The sequence below is a fragment of the Nycticebus coucang genome, chromosome 8, assembly GCF_027406575.1.
Source record: "Nycticebus coucang isolate mNycCou1 chromosome 8, mNycCou1.pri, whole genome shotgun sequence".
NCBI classification, from domain to species: Eukaryota; Metazoa; Chordata; class Mammalia; order Primates; family Lorisidae; genus Nycticebus; species Nycticebus coucang.
In genome coordinates this window covers 7,948,165-7,964,028 of record NC_069787.1, presented here as the reverse complement: position 1 = coordinate 7,964,028, position 15,864 = coordinate 7,948,165, and the positions used below count along the sequence as shown (strand labels likewise).

At 53.4% G+C, this 15,864-nt stretch overlaps 2 protein-coding genes across 7 annotated transcripts in view; one reads left to right on the top strand and one right to left on the bottom strand.

The window, feature by feature from the left end:
* The window catches only part of ATG7 (autophagy related 7), a 273,640-nt gene extending 268,866 nt beyond the window's left edge, over positions 1 to 4,774 (top strand). For all 3 annotated transcript variants that reach the window (XM_053600407.1, XM_053600408.1, XM_053600406.1), the window contains exon 19: positions 1,147 to 4,774. In XM_053600407.1, the coding sequence (XP_053456382.1) occupies positions 1,147 to 1,179 (33 nt within the window). In that variant the 3' untranslated portion in view covers positions 1,180 to 4,774. The remainder of the gene's footprint in view (positions 1 to 1,146) is intronic.
* The window catches only part of VGLL4 (vestigial like family member 4), a 175,602-nt gene continuing 162,418 nt past the window's right edge, over positions 2,681 to 15,864 (bottom strand). For all 4 annotated transcript variants that reach the window (XM_053600415.1, XM_053600416.1, XM_053600414.1 and 1 more), the window contains 3 exons: positions 9,994 to 10,216; positions 5,822 to 5,945; positions 2,681 to 5,413 (listed from right to left, as the gene is read on the bottom strand). In XM_053600415.1, the coding sequence (XP_053456390.1) occupies positions 5,142 to 5,413; positions 5,822 to 5,945; positions 9,994 to 10,216 (619 nt within the window). In that variant the 3' untranslated portion in view covers positions 2,681 to 5,141. The remainder of the gene's footprint in view (positions 5,414 to 5,821; positions 5,946 to 9,993; positions 10,217 to 15,864) is intronic.

Below are 15,864 nucleotides of genomic sequence, written 5' to 3'. Positions count from 1 at the left end.
GAGGGGCAGTTCCAGCCATGCCCAGGATGAAGTGGGTGGGGAGCTGGACCCAGAGCAAAGGGCATTTGGGTCCTAGAAGCCAGACCAGCCGTCCATACCCTGGCCTTTTTTGCAATCCCACTGAGGTCCTTGCCAGGCTTGCACAGAGGTGTATGGGGTGGCAAGAGGGACGCCCAACACCACTCAGCCCAGGCAGCTCGGTCCCCGGGAGAGGAAATTTCCTTCTCTGTGTGTTTATTTTCCACATCCTTGACTTTCAAAGCCAAGCTGGTATTGGTGTTTACCTTGGCCAGGCCTCCCATCTCCCCAGGCCACACTGTTCCTTTTCTCAGCTCTGCTAGCATTGAGGTGGCCTTTTGCAACCAGTTCTAGGAATTTTTAAGTCTGAAGGATTAGGTTCAGGGAACAGCCCTCCAGGGAGCCCAGGGTGCAAGAGCCAGCCCTCTCCGGCAGCTCGTGCTCAAGGCCACAGGGACGAGGAGGGCCTGGGCAGGGTGGGGTGGAGTCCTCTCCCACGTGATGCCCCGTTCTTCCTCCTGGCCATGCTGTGGGTGGCCTTGCTCCCCCACATCCACACTGACGGTCAGACTCCAAGGACAGGGGCTGAAGGGCTGAAGCCCTGAGGCAGGATCTGGCAGTCTCCAGTGTCCTGGACCAGGCCACCTCTGGACTGGTGGGAGAGGGCTCTGCAGCTCCAGTTAGTCTGGAGTGTTGGCAACTGCACCGCAGTCCAGAGTGGACAGTGGAGCGGGTACACTGGGATACAGCCTCAGGAGGGGGTCCCTGCCCTCACGGAGCTGGCCTTCCAGAAGGCGGTTGTGTAGCAAGGAGGACACCACCCCAGATGCAGAAATCTGGGGTGACAGCATAGGCTGCAGGGCCAGGCAGCCCCTTCACCTGTTGGCTCACCTGACTGGTGACCCTTGTGCAGGTGATGGGACTTCTCTGAGATTTAGTCCTTGTATGAGGTCTGGAGGGCAGCCCATTAGCCACAAGGGAGCTGTGGATGAGTCCGCGTGGTGCTGCCACCACCCCACTCTACCCACAGTAGCTGCTGTCCTGCCACTGCTGCATTCTAAAACTGCATCCGTGGGCACCAGGGCCAGTAAGACAACTCAGCTGAATCTCTGCCCCTTCCTCATGCAGATCTGGGACATGAGCGATGACGATACCGTCTGAGACAGCCCCTCCCTGGCCACCTGCTGAAGAGTGCTTGGTCCGGAGCAGGACTGGTGATGCTGGGCTGGTGCCTCCAACCTGCTTGGTCCCTGCTCTCCAGGCCTGAAGGACTGGAGCCCCTTCCGTTGCCCAGGAGCTCCCAGTGTTCTGCGTTTCTCATGATTCATGATCCTGCTAGTTCTGAACTAAATAATAACCGTGGCTTTGAAATTGCCATTCATCTGCGTCTTGGTTCTCTCCGTGTGCAGTTCTGTTTTTCTTACTGCTACAAATGTTTGATACGAGTTCCCAGGATGCTTTCTCCTTGACCCCCAGAGATTGGCAGTGAGGGAGCACTTTGGCCCAACACAGACCAAATGGGGAAAAGATGGGACACCAGCTTCTGCCTGGAGCCCTTGTGGGGAGGCAGGGCTCAGCCCCCAGGCTCTACTGTGGACTCCTCCCATCCTGGTCTCCCGTGTCCCCTCACCTGTGGAGGCCTTCAGAAGACCTCACACATGTCCCAGTGACCCCAGCATTCCACCAAGCATAGGCTAAGCTGTCTGCCTCTCAGCCTGTCCTCTGCTGTGGACATAACTGGGCCTGCTCAAAGGAAGGACAAAGTCTCAGGCCAGACCCAGGCAGCTGCCTGGGTAGGAGGCTCCTCCCTGCCCCTGTGGGCTCACAAGGCCGAGAGAAGGCTTAGCTGCCTGCCTTCTCCACCTCGCTGGTGGCTTGGACGCCCTAATGCCAGTGTGGGGTGGCTGTCCATGTGTGTCTGTCTCCACTGAGGGGTCAGAGGGCTCAACCACAAAAAGTTATTTGGGCCAGGGCTGGTTTGCCTCTCCCTCCTGGATTTGTGTGTAAGGCCCATAGAGCTGGGTGTGGAAACCAAAGGGCACATCCTTAGTGTCTATGACCGGGTGTAAGATGTCATTGTCCCTGCAGTGGCACAGGAGTCAGCGGTACCCTTTCCATACTTTTTATTCTTACGGCTTTTAAATTTTGTCTCAGGACCAAAACCAGAGTCTGGGGCTGACTCTTACAACAATAAGACTTCTGTAGGGTGTATGTATTTATTTTTTTTTTGAGACAGTCACTCTGACATCATAGCTCACAACAACCTCAAACTCTTGGGCTTGAGCAATCATCTTGCTTCAGCCTCTCGAGTACCTAGGACTACAGGCAACCACCACAGCACCCGGCAAGTTTTTCTCTTTTTAGTAGAGATGGGGTCTCACTCTTGCCCAGGCTGGTCTGGAACTCCTGAGCTCAAGCAGTCCACCCACCTTGGCCTCCCAGAGGTGCTAGGATTACAGGCTAGAGCCACTCAGTCCAGCCTGTAGGGTAGATGTAAGAAGATTCTTCTTCTAAAGTAGAAAGCAAATATTACTGTTTTCCACTATACATCAGGACCACTGAATCTGCCTCCTACCCCAGGGCCTTGTACCGAAGCTCTGGGGGCCGCTGCCCACCCGGCCTGGTGTGCTCCCTCCAGGACTGAAGAGGCACACACAGTCTGTGGTTTAAGAGCACTTTATTATTGTTCTTAAGGCTACTTTTAAGTACAAAAAAAAAGATGGCCTGCCAAACCTTTTTTTTTCTTCTTCCAGGAAAAACAGGCCACAGAGAATGGTATATTACAGATTTACAAACATGGAGAGGAGGGTCGGAACGCACTGCAGATGGCGCGGCTCTGGGAAGGACTGCACGGAGCCCCTTCTAACGCAGGGAGGACCCTCTCTCTCAGGGACAGGTTTGGTTTTCTGCTGCCTCCTCTGCCTCAGGCCCCTCCAGGGTACTGCCTATTCCAGATAGGTCAGTGCACTAAGGACCCTGCTGTCAGCACCGCAGACCCCTCCCAAAGTGGTGACCTCGCTCACTGACGAGAGGACTGTCCCGGGAGCACCCCCCACCAAGCCGGTCAGCAGCGGGCGGTTCTCCCACTACGACGCTCGGCAGCCTGTGGCAGTAACCAACCAGTGGCTGTTAATGCAGACGCGGTGTTCTCATAGAGTAACTGTGTGTTCCTGCACTTACAGACAAATCTATGACAAAAAAAGATCAACTTTTTTTCCAAACAACAAAAAAAATGATTACAATAGGAAAGGGAAAAATTAAATAGCTACATATCATTAACAAATTAATTGTTCTTCAAAAAATACCTACAAATTTCTCTGTACATTCTTTACGCACAGCGTAATGATGGTCTTAAAGTTACCTATATAAAAAAAGTGTTCTCAATGATTTTTTTCCTACAGAAAATATAGGGGCCTGAATGCCAAAGCTTGGAAGCCCAGTAAAGTGGGAGTGAAATGTGTGCAGGGTGAGAGGAAAAGGGCTTTTCTTCTGCTTTTTGAAAGGCCTGCAGCCACCTTGTGCCAGTCCTCCAACCTTTCTATTTGGTGCCAATTTCCAAAATTGAGCAGCTAAGCTGGATTCTTCTCATACTGAAAACCAGCCCGTCCAACCTCCCATGTGCGGTGGCCACATCCACATCACCTGGTCAGGTGCCTCATGGGAAGCCCTCTGGTGGGCCAGGCTGTGTGCAGACACTGCAAGGGCAGGGAATTGAAACGCTCATGACCAATGAACAGCCACTGTGGACTGCCACAGCCATCTGTCACGCTCGCTGCTTCACCTAATTTCTAGTTAGTAGCTAGTAATATAGCAAACAATAATAAATGCAGTAATAACTGTATAAAGTCATAGGAATGTATACTGCCTTGGCCCCAGTGTACGAGGAAGCATACAAAATACCATATCACAGATTGTCAGGAATCTGACGTGCAGCTAAGAGAGTTCAAAGGCAGCAGTTTCTGCATCGAGGGAAGTTGGAAGACACAAACTCCACCTCCCCTGCGTTCCTGCAACAAAGCAGACAGGGATGCAAAAAACAAGTGATGATGTCGTCAGCCTGCAGCCAAAACTCCAGCATCCTACACCGAAGCCGGCTGACTGCTCAACTGCCCACTGCCAGAGCCTGCCAGGAGCTGGCTGTCCCCGGCGCCACTTGTGAGTAAAGTGAACATCAAATACAAATCTTAGAGTACAACTGTACCAGCAGTAAGTATATCTAGGACTGTAACTGACAAAAATAAACTAATTCTGAAAAGAAGATAGTAAGTATTAAGGTTTTTGTTTACTGTCTACACAGTTAATAGAAACCAGCTATTTTTTTTTTCTCCATTAAAACATGCATCATGTTTAAAGCACTATGGAATCCTCCAGCCTCAGCTCTAGTCTAACAAACTGCAGTGTTCGGAGAAGGTAAAATGCCCGTGATTGGGAGAGTCTGCAGTCCAGTTGCAAGCACCTGAAATCTAGAGAAAGACCTATAACCTGTATGAGACTTCCCCTTCCAAAGCCGTTTTGTCTAAATTTAAACAACAACAAAACACAAATGGTCAGAAATGTCATCCTTAAACACTTTGTTTTTCAGCAGTTTGCCCTCAGAGTCCTAGCATCACACCCAAGTTGTCAGGCAGGCAACTCTAGTCTCCCCAGTAGTGCAAATCAGACACGACAGTTCTCTTCAAGTACACACACACACACACGGACCAAACCGAACACGCCACGGAAGCTGAGCCACACACACCCAGTCTCAAGAAGCAAATGAAAAAAAGCACAAAGCGTCTGGTCACCACTGTCATGGCTTGTGGCTGAGAAAGCGTGCTGTGGAGTCCCAGCCCCGTCAGGGCGGTCTACCTGCATCAGAGGTTTCTTTGGTAACTGAGGCAGGAAGTAAGGATGCTACGTTAGACAGATGTTCCCCACGTAGTTCCTGCGGTCGTGTTTGAGGGCCCCCTTGTACGAATACCAAGCAAGTACAAAAACAACAGAACAAAAAATCCCGACATGGTTTTTGCGAATAAACCATCCCTTCCCTCCCCCACCACCCCCACGATTTTTTTGTTTTTTTTAAGCTGACTGTTCAAAGCTCAGGCAAACCATGCAGACCCTGTGCTGCCGGAAGGGCCCGTTCAGGACACCACGGAGGGGGAATGGCTGTGGCTGACCATGTGGGCGGAGGGGCTGGCGGGCTGGCCCCTGCGTGAGGCAGACTCGGGGCTGTTGGATGCTCCGTCCTTGGCCGCTTTGATCTGAAGCCACGTGTCACCAAGAGCTTTGGCAAAGTGGTCGTCCACAGAGCCTGTGATGGACACGGAGCTGGCTGCCGGCTCGGCTTCCTTGTAGTTCTTGCCCAGGCTCCTGCGGAAATGCTCCTCCACCACGGGGTCGCAGGTGGTAGTGGCTGCAGGCAAGCAGGAGTGTGGTCAGAGCAGAGGTGGCTGCAGCTGCACAGAGGGGCAGCACCTCTCCGGCCATGGCAGGGGGGGTTCTAGGGAACGGGGCCCACCTCCCCCCAGCTTAGTTGGGCAACTTGTGCAATATGTAAAATGGTGATCTATCTACTGCGCTGGGCCATTATCTGCATTCAGATAGCAAATGGAGTGTTATATTTAAATACCCACCGTCTCTCCGTGACCAGCCCATGAGAAGTCTTAGAGCCAGGGCAGCCTGTGTCTAAACCCTCTTCCCACCCAAGGCGCACACCACGCTGGGTATGCACTGCGCACTTCACAAAATACCCTTGAAGCCCAACAGTAAGCACGCTCTGGGGGCCAAGGGCGCGGCCTACATGTGATAAAGAGACACTCACCACTCGGTGGCCTCCGGTAGCTGGCGAGCCCAGGCGCTGCACAGCCGCTGTGCGCGATGGGGCAGTGCGAGAGGTTGCAGTTGCGGGCACCGGCCGAGGCGCAGGTGATCACTGAGGGCCGGTTCTGCGGAGAAGGGGGGTGTCAGTGCAGGGAGACCTGGCCCAGCTCCCACACCACCCTGCAGACCCTCCTAAGCACCTCTAGGGCCCTGTCCTGGGGCCCTTCCTGTGTTCTCTGCCCCCTTCCACATCAGCACTGGAGTCCTCTGCTAAATACTTCCCATCCATTAAGAGTGAGACCCTGAGGGCTATGCTCAGTCCACTCCCGGGGTCATGACTGTTGGAATGAGTGAAGGATAGGGACAAAGGCTCAGTGTTCAGAGTTGGTCTGTCCTACCTCTCAAATCTGAACTCAAAGACGGGGAGCTCAGAAACCTCAAGTAGATGGCAGAGGACTGCAGAAGGGACCCTAGCTCCTACTGTTCAGGTTCCCTGGGGTGCTTCTCATTTCCCTGCTATGCCAGCCCAGAACCTTTCCAGTGTCCTCGCACTTTCTGCTTAGGCCAGCTCCGGTTGGCTTCCATTATGACCACATAAACCACAATGCAGACGGAAATGGGGGAAACAGACCTCAGTGTATCAACAGCATACACGCCTCCCCTGGCCCCATCTGCCTGTGAACGCCTGCACTCTTTCCCTGCACCCCTCTACCACCTGCCTGGTGGACGCCTCTGTGAAGCTATCACAACTGCCACCACCTCTCCTCTTTCAGCCTGCGCCCCACACCCCACCAAGACTCAGCAAGTCAATCGATCCTTCCCAGTGGAGAGGAGCCAGCCGAGGGCATTAACCCCTCTGAGCTACTATTTCTTTCCTGTGTGGAACAGGAAGGGGTGGGGGGGTGGGGGGGCCTGGACCCGGGTGTAGGTGGGAGTCCTCCCTATCAGGTGCAGTCTCCCCACACCTGGAGGGCGGCCTGCAGCTCAGAGCCCCACCTGCTGAAGGGTCCATCTCGAGCCCACTTCCCTTTCTGAGGGATGTGTCCCCCACTCATGCAAGGGGGCTGAGGCAGCCACATTCATGAAGTGTGAGTGCCCCTTTGGCCAGACTGGAAATCCCACCAGGCTTGGCCAGCCAGCTGCTCAGTCATGCTCAGATTCAAGTTGAGCCTGGCGATTGGGAGCTGTGGGACAGCCGCAATGGACTGGTCATGTGGGTAGAGAGAAGAGGATACAGAGGCCTGGACACGAGGCTGGAAACAAGTTACTCGCTGGAGGGTACGCAGCAAATAACTGGATGAGCCTTTGTCACTCAAAACCCACTCACCCCAGCGTCACTAACCTGTGTCCTGAGGAGGTGGAGCGGAGTGAAAACAGACCCCACCACCTCCCCGCTCTCGTCTGTGCCGCCCTCTCAGTATCTTGGGACCTTTCTTCAGACTACCGTGTACCCTCCCTCCAGGTGCCATCAGAAAACACCTTCCACTGTCTCCTGGGGCTACCTCTCTGTGAACTTCCCTACCCTAGTTCCTAGAGATCTGGGTCACGTTTTCTGCCATATAGCCTGTACTGCCCGCCACGGACACAGCTTTGCTGGGGCTCCAGGAAGCACCTTCCCAGGCGCTTCCCTCACTCTGACACAACACAAAAAACTCCCACAGATGAGTGGGTACCTCAGACCTGTTGGAGAGCAGGGACAGCTTTGTGTCCTCAGCACAGGACCTGAGCAGCAGCTGGAGATGTGACACAGCTTTGCTGGGGCTCCAGGAAGCACCTTCCCAGGCGCTTCCCTCACTCTGACACAACACAAAAAACTCCCACAGATGAGTGGGTACCTCAGACCTGTTGGAGAGCAGGGACAGCTTTGTGTCCTCAGCACAGGACCTGAGCAGCAGCTGGAGATGTGGTGCAGTCTAGGCGGCCCCACTCTCACCCAGGAAGGGGCCAGATGAAGGGCAGGCAAGCTGAGGATCTCCGCACCACCAGCTAATGGGAGCTCAGGGTGTTGGGGGGCCCAGGAGAGCTGCCCAAACCTGGCCACAGCCACTGGCTTTATTCTCGCTCCTGGCCAGGAATCCCATAAGATCACAGGTGGGGACTCAGGATTTCACTAAGTTCACAGCCCCTGGGAACCTGCCAGGGCGGAGGAGCCAGGCTCATTCACTCTGCCCAGCAACAGCTTTTACAAAGCAACTGACCGTCATCAACCAGAAGATGTTCAAGAGCCTTACAGAGTGAAGCAAATCAATCACCCGAGTAAACACTTAACACATCCTAGAAGAGGACCACCCTGACCTCATAGGCTTGCAACTCAATTTCCAAGTTGAATCCTGGCCCCATGTACTACCTGAGGGACTTTCTGCCAGCAGTGACAATGGCTGGAGAGTTGAATTTTCTGTATTCAAGAAATAAATTCCTTTTATGCTTTAATCAGTCAAAACCGTCTCCTCGCAATGCCTGTGGGACATCACAACACAGGCCAACTGCCGTCCCCTGGGTCTCCATGGGTCCAGCTGCCCACACACCTCTCCCCTGGTGGCCCTGCTGAGAGTGAGACTCTCCCCTCCATCCATGCCCCACTAGACTGCGAGCCCCTTATGGGCTGTTACTATGTCTTACACAGAGCGCCTGGTACGTGGTCAGTGGTTAGTAAATGCTAAGTAAAGGAATGGTGGTGACATCCCATCCCCAGATTCTTACCAAAACTAATCGGTAGCTGTCAACATCTGCACTGCTAGTTAGACTATGGTTTAGCTATGGGTCACCCATCTCCTCCAGACTAAAACTGTGAGCGCCCCAAGAACAAGACCATAGTTGCTTCTAGTACACTCCTTTGCATACAGTAGGAGTCGCGCCGTTTGGGTAAATGAATGGATGAAAAAAACAAGAGACCAACATCAGGTTCCAGGATGGGACGGGCACCTGTTCCCCAGTCTTACTGGGATTCCCACGCACCAGCATATGCTCTCCCCATTAGCACCATAAGCGGTTGTTACAGACCACACCAGAGGCGGACACAGGGCAGGGCAGGCTGTGCTGAGGCTCAGCTGGGCCACCCAGAGGGCCACTGTCAGCACCCTGGGTGGCTGTCAGACCAGCGGCTCGGAGGAAGCCTGGGGCGCTGCAGGGATGCAGCAGGGACAGAGCAGGCTCCTGCAGCCAGTGCCCAGAAGCCAAGTCATCTATCTGCTACACACATCCTCTCCTCCAGGTACACCTTCCCTGTCTGCTCCCTAAGGGCCTATTACTAGGTCACAGGCCCCAGGGGTTTAGTGCGAGCCACAGGCTCAGGCTGTGATTCCAAACCTCAATGCTGATGCCTTCTCTTACGACATTATGTATTTCCCCAGGAACCCTGGTTTTAAAAAGATTTATTTTCTTCTATCAAACTACATTTATTAGTAACTTAATTTCCTTATTTTCTTTGAATATGGAAAAAACCGGTGGTGCCTGTAGCTCAAGCGGCTAAGGGGCCAGCCACATACACTAGAGCTGGTGGGTTCAAATCCAACCTGGGCCTGCCAAACAAGAAAAAAAAATAGCCAGGCGTTGTGGAGGACACCTGTAGTCCCAGCTACTTGGGAGGCTAAGGCAAGAGAATCGCTTAAGCCCAGGAGTTGGAGGTTGCTGTGAGCTGTGATGCCAGGGCACTCTACCCAGGGTGACAGCTTGAGGCTCTATATCAAAAAAAAAAAAGGAAAGGAAAAAGCCCTATGTGTCAAGCATAAGTTTCTGATCAGCATGTACTTATGACCACAGTGATCATCAACTTCATAGGGTGCTAGCCCAAAGCAAAGCAACCTGACAGTGAACTTCATCCGTGTGACCTTAATAACCTTAATAAAGCACAAGATTCCCCTGAGGATCCTCACACTCATCCTGAGATGGGACTGCAGGGGAAGACTGCTGGGGAAAAACACTTCATCTAGAGCACCACAGCAAGGTGCTCGGAAGACAATACCATCTTGTCCAAGGCCATGAGTCCTAGGAGGTGAGGCACAGGCAGGTCTGGGTAGGAATTAATGTGCGAGGTTAGGCTTCCTGCTCCGCTACTCCCTTGGCCCAAATGCTGAACTGAGATGAGGACGGCACCCTCACCCCCGTCCTCATGGCTTAGTCTCCTGAGCCCCCAGCCCTGGACTCCCTCTCGGCCACCCTCCTGGACATGCGTACCTGCTGCCGCTCCCCCGGGGTCAGTGTCGGTGAGAGGCCAGCTGGCCTGCTGGCGTCCAGGCTGTTCTTCGTCAGTGCGAGGGGCTGCTCCATGCTGAGGCTGGGCAGGGACGTATACAGGTGGCTACCGTGCAGGCCCATGGTGGGGGCCACAGCACGCTCGATGGGGCTGCGGCTCCGCTCCCGGAGGTCTTTCCGACAGTCTCCATTAGCAGTCTTGTTCCTGCAAAACAGAAGCATTCGCCTGAGAATACCGAAGAGGGAACACCACGTGCCAGTCACTTCACATGGTTTACTTCATTTCATTTTTTACCTCAAAGCTCAAGTCACACAACCGACCAGTGAGCTGAGGAGCCAGGCTGCCAACCCAGGTCAGTCTGACCCCAAAGCTCCCAGGTGAGGCACCTCCCACCAGAGTCTGAAGGACCCTCCAAACAAAGAGCACCCGGCTCAGCAGCGTCACCTGCGCAACTCCGTCATGACGCCATTTGCAGAGCTGCAGAGCCGACATGTGTGCTCAAGGCCAGCTTGGTTTGACAGGAACCTGCCATTTAAACAGAATGATGATGATGATGATGAACTAAAGTAACTGAGGGCTCCTACATGCTGAGTCCTGTTCTAAAACTCCACAGGCATTTGCTCATCCATCCCCCAGCAGCAGGAGCGGCCACAGCCACCCCCCTCTCCAGACAAGGAACCCAAGACTCAGAGCAGTTAAGTCACTGGCCCAGGCCACTGCTAGTAAGTGGTGGCATTTGCTCTGGTACACTGTGTGGGGGCACGCAGGCCAGTGTTCACCTCTCCCATCGACAGCACACAAGCAAGAGCAATGTGCTTTAACAGAGTCCACTCTAGCCTTGGCTGTGAGTTCAGTGCCCGGCAGATGCTGTGTGGGATACAGGTGACAACGGGAAACGCTGTCCCCATCTGATATGATCTAGTCTGAAGGCAGCACTGCGTTGATTAGAAAATGGCCCAACACAGGCTGGGTTTAAGAGTTCATTGGCACCTACGTTCCCAACTACTAGGGAAGCTGAGGCAAAAGGATTTCTTGAGCCCAGGAGCTTGGGGCTGCAGTGAGCTAAGATGACACCATTGCCTTCCAGCCTGAGTGATGGAGAGAAATCCCGTCTCTATTTTAGAACAAGAAAAAAGATTCTGCCAGTAAGGCACAGCCTACAAAAACCCATAAATGCAGTTCCAGGTTCACTCCTGGTCCATCCGTCCTCCCCCTGTTGATTCCGGGGGGGTCTCACCCCTTAAGCCCACCATGCCCTCTGCTAACAGAGCAATCTTTTTCCGTAGCTAATGAGCAAGTCTTCTAGAGAAAAATGTGGCAGATAATGATTGCAGTGACTTTATGACACACACGCGCATGGGCGTGATGGGCCTGCCTTTTAAGATTGTAGATTAACTTGCAGTTATAAGATATGATACACAGTGATTCTGTGAACTCTTTGCACCACTTCCCCTCAATGGTGACATCGTGCAATGTCACACCCAGGATAACTGGCACCAAGACAATCCAGGGACCTTATTCAGATTTCCTGTTTTACTTGTATTTGGTTCAGAGCAACTTCTTCATAGAGTAAAGCTGACCACACCAAGTTCGCATTCTTGGCAGCTCGGGACCATCCTATGTGGCCTCTGGCCCCAGTCCCCTTTTGATCCTGAGCGCTCGGCTCCATGCCCCCAAATGTCACACTCTGTAAGCATAACCATCTACTTGCTGTTCCTCAAATAAGATACAGCCACCGGAGAGCTATGACATGGACCCCCTCAAGTCCCCCAGTCCTGCACTGCCCACCACAGGGTGGTGTTCCGAGTCTCCATGTGCCCCGTGCACACCTTTAACATTAGAACCACGCTCACACCACTGTCAGACACTGGGACCTTCTGGGAGTACGGTCACACTCGTCTCAGGTCTGCCACTGTGAGCACAGCAGACACGTAGGGAGATGACACAGGGATGACCAGTAAGGAGAGGCAGGCACTCTGGGCATGGGTCTGTGGGCGTGCAGAATGGTGGAGAACTGGGAGAATGCTCACAGCCTTCAAGTGGATCCTGTGACCCAGTTGGTACACCAGAGGGAAGGGCACCCGATGGGCGTCAGGGGAGCCCGCGTGCCGCCCTGGCACCCTGCCGCACCAGCTCTGAAGCAAGCTACCCACACCCAGAGGGGTTCTGGACTGTGGCGTCCTCGTGTACCGTGTGACCACAGTGAGACCCACCTCAGAGGGCTTTGGATGGTGACCGGACAGCACGCCAATAAAACCCGCCGGGTGCAGGTGATGAGTGTGCGCGAGCAGAGCCCACACCGGCCCTCACTCAGGTTGCTGATACAGGGTGATCAGCCACCTGGGAGGCAGCATTCGGGTTTCCTCCTGTCTATTCTCTCACTATTCAGAATGATTTAAAAGCAAAGGGATAAACATTCAGCCCAACAAGACAATCATAGGAGAGTACGTTCTGGCCGGGCTAGGAAGTATGGCCCTCACATGCCGCACACACCCTGGCCATTTTCAACACAGTCTAATGTTAGAAAAATACCTAACACTGAAACCAGCCATCCATCATGCCGAAAACATTACAGGTTTCTACCATGAAGGCCTGGGGGGAGGGGACCATCCCACACACCAACGTCACAGGAGCGTGGACAGAAGGAGGTGCCACTGAGCACTCTGGCGGGCACGCTGTGGACGCCCTGGCCTTCCTGGAAGGGGCACCGACTCGGAGATACACACATAGAGTGTCATCACTGCTGTCCCCCACACCACCCTCAATCAGGTTGTCTTCCACATTTGGATAAATATAAAATTGAAAGTTTAACAAGGTAAGTGAATTGCTTCCCTGACACAACCCTCTCCCCCCCCAGTCTCCCTCCAAAAGGAAGCTTCTGCAGGCCATCTCCTGAATGTGGCATGCTCAGGAAATGGATTCAGGAGCTTCTCAGTCAGAATTTGCCTCTGCTGAATTTAGACTTCAGTGTGTTCAAGCCATGCTGAGTGAGCCCCTGTTCTATAAAGGTTACAGAAAGTAAGACCCAGCCCCACCTGCTCAAGGCGTTATGATCCAGCGGGGACAGAAAGGCCTGGGAGGGGCTACAGTTCACAAGTGACCATGGGTAGCACGTGCCATGGGAACGCACAGAAGACGGGAGAAAGTTTAAGGATGAAAACTCCCCCCAAGATGGCACAAAGGAGCAGGCTAAAGCTCAGACAGCTTCTGCTCCCATCAAAGTCAAGGTTGCCAGTACATACAGTGTCACCAACCCCTCACACTCTGCATCCAAGTGTCACTTTACTACTGGCAAAGCACAGTTATGCACATGACCTCAGCTGCCTCAGATCAGACCCTGACCAGGAAGCTGTGTCACTGGGGTGGTGAACTGCCCGAGCCCCCCCAGCTGACAGGGCAGAGGGTTAGATGGGCAGCTCCACACCTAAGCCCGCCACCTGTGCCCCTAGGGACCCGCTGTGTAGGCGAGCAGGGCACTTCTGGAGATGCAGACCAGAGAAACGGTCCAGCAAACACGTAAGGCGGCGGGGCTTTACGGATCAAAGACACTGAAAAACACAGAAAGAAAACATCTGAGGAACTTACTGGTTAATTTTAGTAAAATTATATATTACTCACATTTCTAGCTCATTTTCCTGGTTCCCACAGCTTAAAGACAGACATTGTTTTCCACATCCCGTTGCATGGCAGTGAATCACCTCCCAGGCCCACTCCTCCCCAGGCGTCAGGCGCTTGGGACGGGGACACCAAGAGCCACATGTGCTCGGCAAGGACCGCCACTTGGTGGAGGCCAACTGCAGCCCCGACAGGGCTGGAAGGGCTCAGTGGCTCCACGTCAGGACCAGCCAGTGCCATGGACTCTGTGTGGCCCCCGGCCCAGTCTCCAAGCTCGTGCCATCCTTGGGAGGGTGTGTCCAGTGCCAACTGCTTAGGAGAGAAAGCTGGGAAGGGGCTAGAAAGGAGGGGCCCCTCTACTTTCACCTGGAACAGAGTGTTGTGGTCAACAGATGCCACCCACTACTGTACCCTCTCTGAGCTGAGAAACCACGTATGGCTGCAGTGTTTGTGGAAAAGCAAACTAGACTCCAAGCAGGGAAACTGTGAAAGGTCCCATCACAGGAACAAAAGCACACTGTGTCCCTCTGTGTGCCCTGAAACCAATAGGGGCTCGGAGCCGGGGGCAAACCCCTCGGCATGGATCGCTGGACATTTGGAGAGCTATAGAACTGTGCTATTGACGCCCCTAACAAAACTCACTGAAGCAAACTTCCTGTGGCCAGGAAGAGGATATGGGTGTGAGGCATTTTGAGGTCATATTCTGGGGTCCCTGCTCAGCCACACGCTCTGGGTGCAGTGAGAGAGGCCAGGCCCAGGCCCCGCAGCCTACTCCCCACATCCAAAGTCATGTGGTCCTCCCAATGCCAGGCCTATCCCAGCAGGAATGGACCAGAGACTCACAATAGGGGGGACCAGGGGATCTATGGGGGTGCGGAGGCTAGAGAACCTGCCTTCCAGGAGCCTGCAGGACAGCGTGAGCCATGGTCTACTATTCACAGTGACGGAACTGCTGTGTATACCTTTAATCTCAAAAAGCTTTCCAGAGAATGGGCTAAATACCACCGAACTGTACACTTAAGATAGTAGATTGTAAGTTATGTATACTTACAATTTAAGAAATAATTGTAAAACGTATTTTAAAAATAGCTCCTGGCTGGACCATCCACTCTCGGGAAGGCCTACCCTGCATCCCTGTCCATCAGATCCTCCTCGGCCCTTGGCACAGGCCCAAATGCACGACAGATGTTTTAATAACTGTCCACCGAATAAATGAATCAGTGAAGAATATATGTGTCTGAGTCCAGTTAACAGTATATGTGGCAAATAAAAAGGGAATTAATGACATTTCAGAGAAAATACTAGTGGAAAAGACTTTTCTGAAAAGTAGAATTTACAGAACATTTACATCTTGGGCGTAAATGATAGGGAAGCATTTCTTACCTCCACTTACCTCTCCGCCCCTCTCCTCCTCCCACTCTACCCGTCCCAGAGCTCGCCCCTGCCCAGGAACAAGCTCATCCCCACACTCCCTTCTCATGATAGGAGAATTCCCTGCCTCCCACACAAGCCAGAAGGTGCTTGGGTGTGTCGCCCCGACATCCTGGCCAAGCCTCGTCATCCCTCTGGGAAGTAGGGGTGGTGGCTGCAAAGGAAAGCCTGGGTACAGACGGTGTCTGCGGAGGTTGCAGGAGGTGAGGGAGACACCGTTCTGGGTACGGAACGGCTCCAGGCCATGGCCGTCTGTAGAGCACGCTGCATTCTGACTTCAGTAGATGTGGCTGAAAACCTGACAAAGTGCTCGTCCCCTTGCTCTCCCCTCTGCCAGCTGTGGCTGGCCGGCCATGGCTGCCGTGTGCTCCTGGGTGACAGCCAGCTCAGTAGCCTGCGGATTTCTGTCGTTCTCGTGGCTGAGGACCGCCCCTTCTTGTCTTCATGTGTGTCTCCTCCATTTCCAGTGCAGTCGAGTACCTCTTCATGTATTTACTCTGTCCTGTGAACTGCCTTTAATTTCTGTAATGGGCTGAATTGTGTCCCCCTAAAAGATGATGATTCCCTAACCACTAGTATCTACGGAGGTGAGCTTACTTGGAAACAGGCCTTTCAGACGACCCAGAAAGATGAGGCCATTACGGTGGGCCCTCATCCCACACGATGGGCGTCCTAATGTCAAAAATGGGAAAGGTGATAAAGTGACAGACACAGAGGGGACATGACATGAAGGCACAGGGAGAAGGTGGCTGTCTACAACCCAAGAACGCCTGAGTCAGCAGAAGCCAAGACAGAGGCCTGCAACA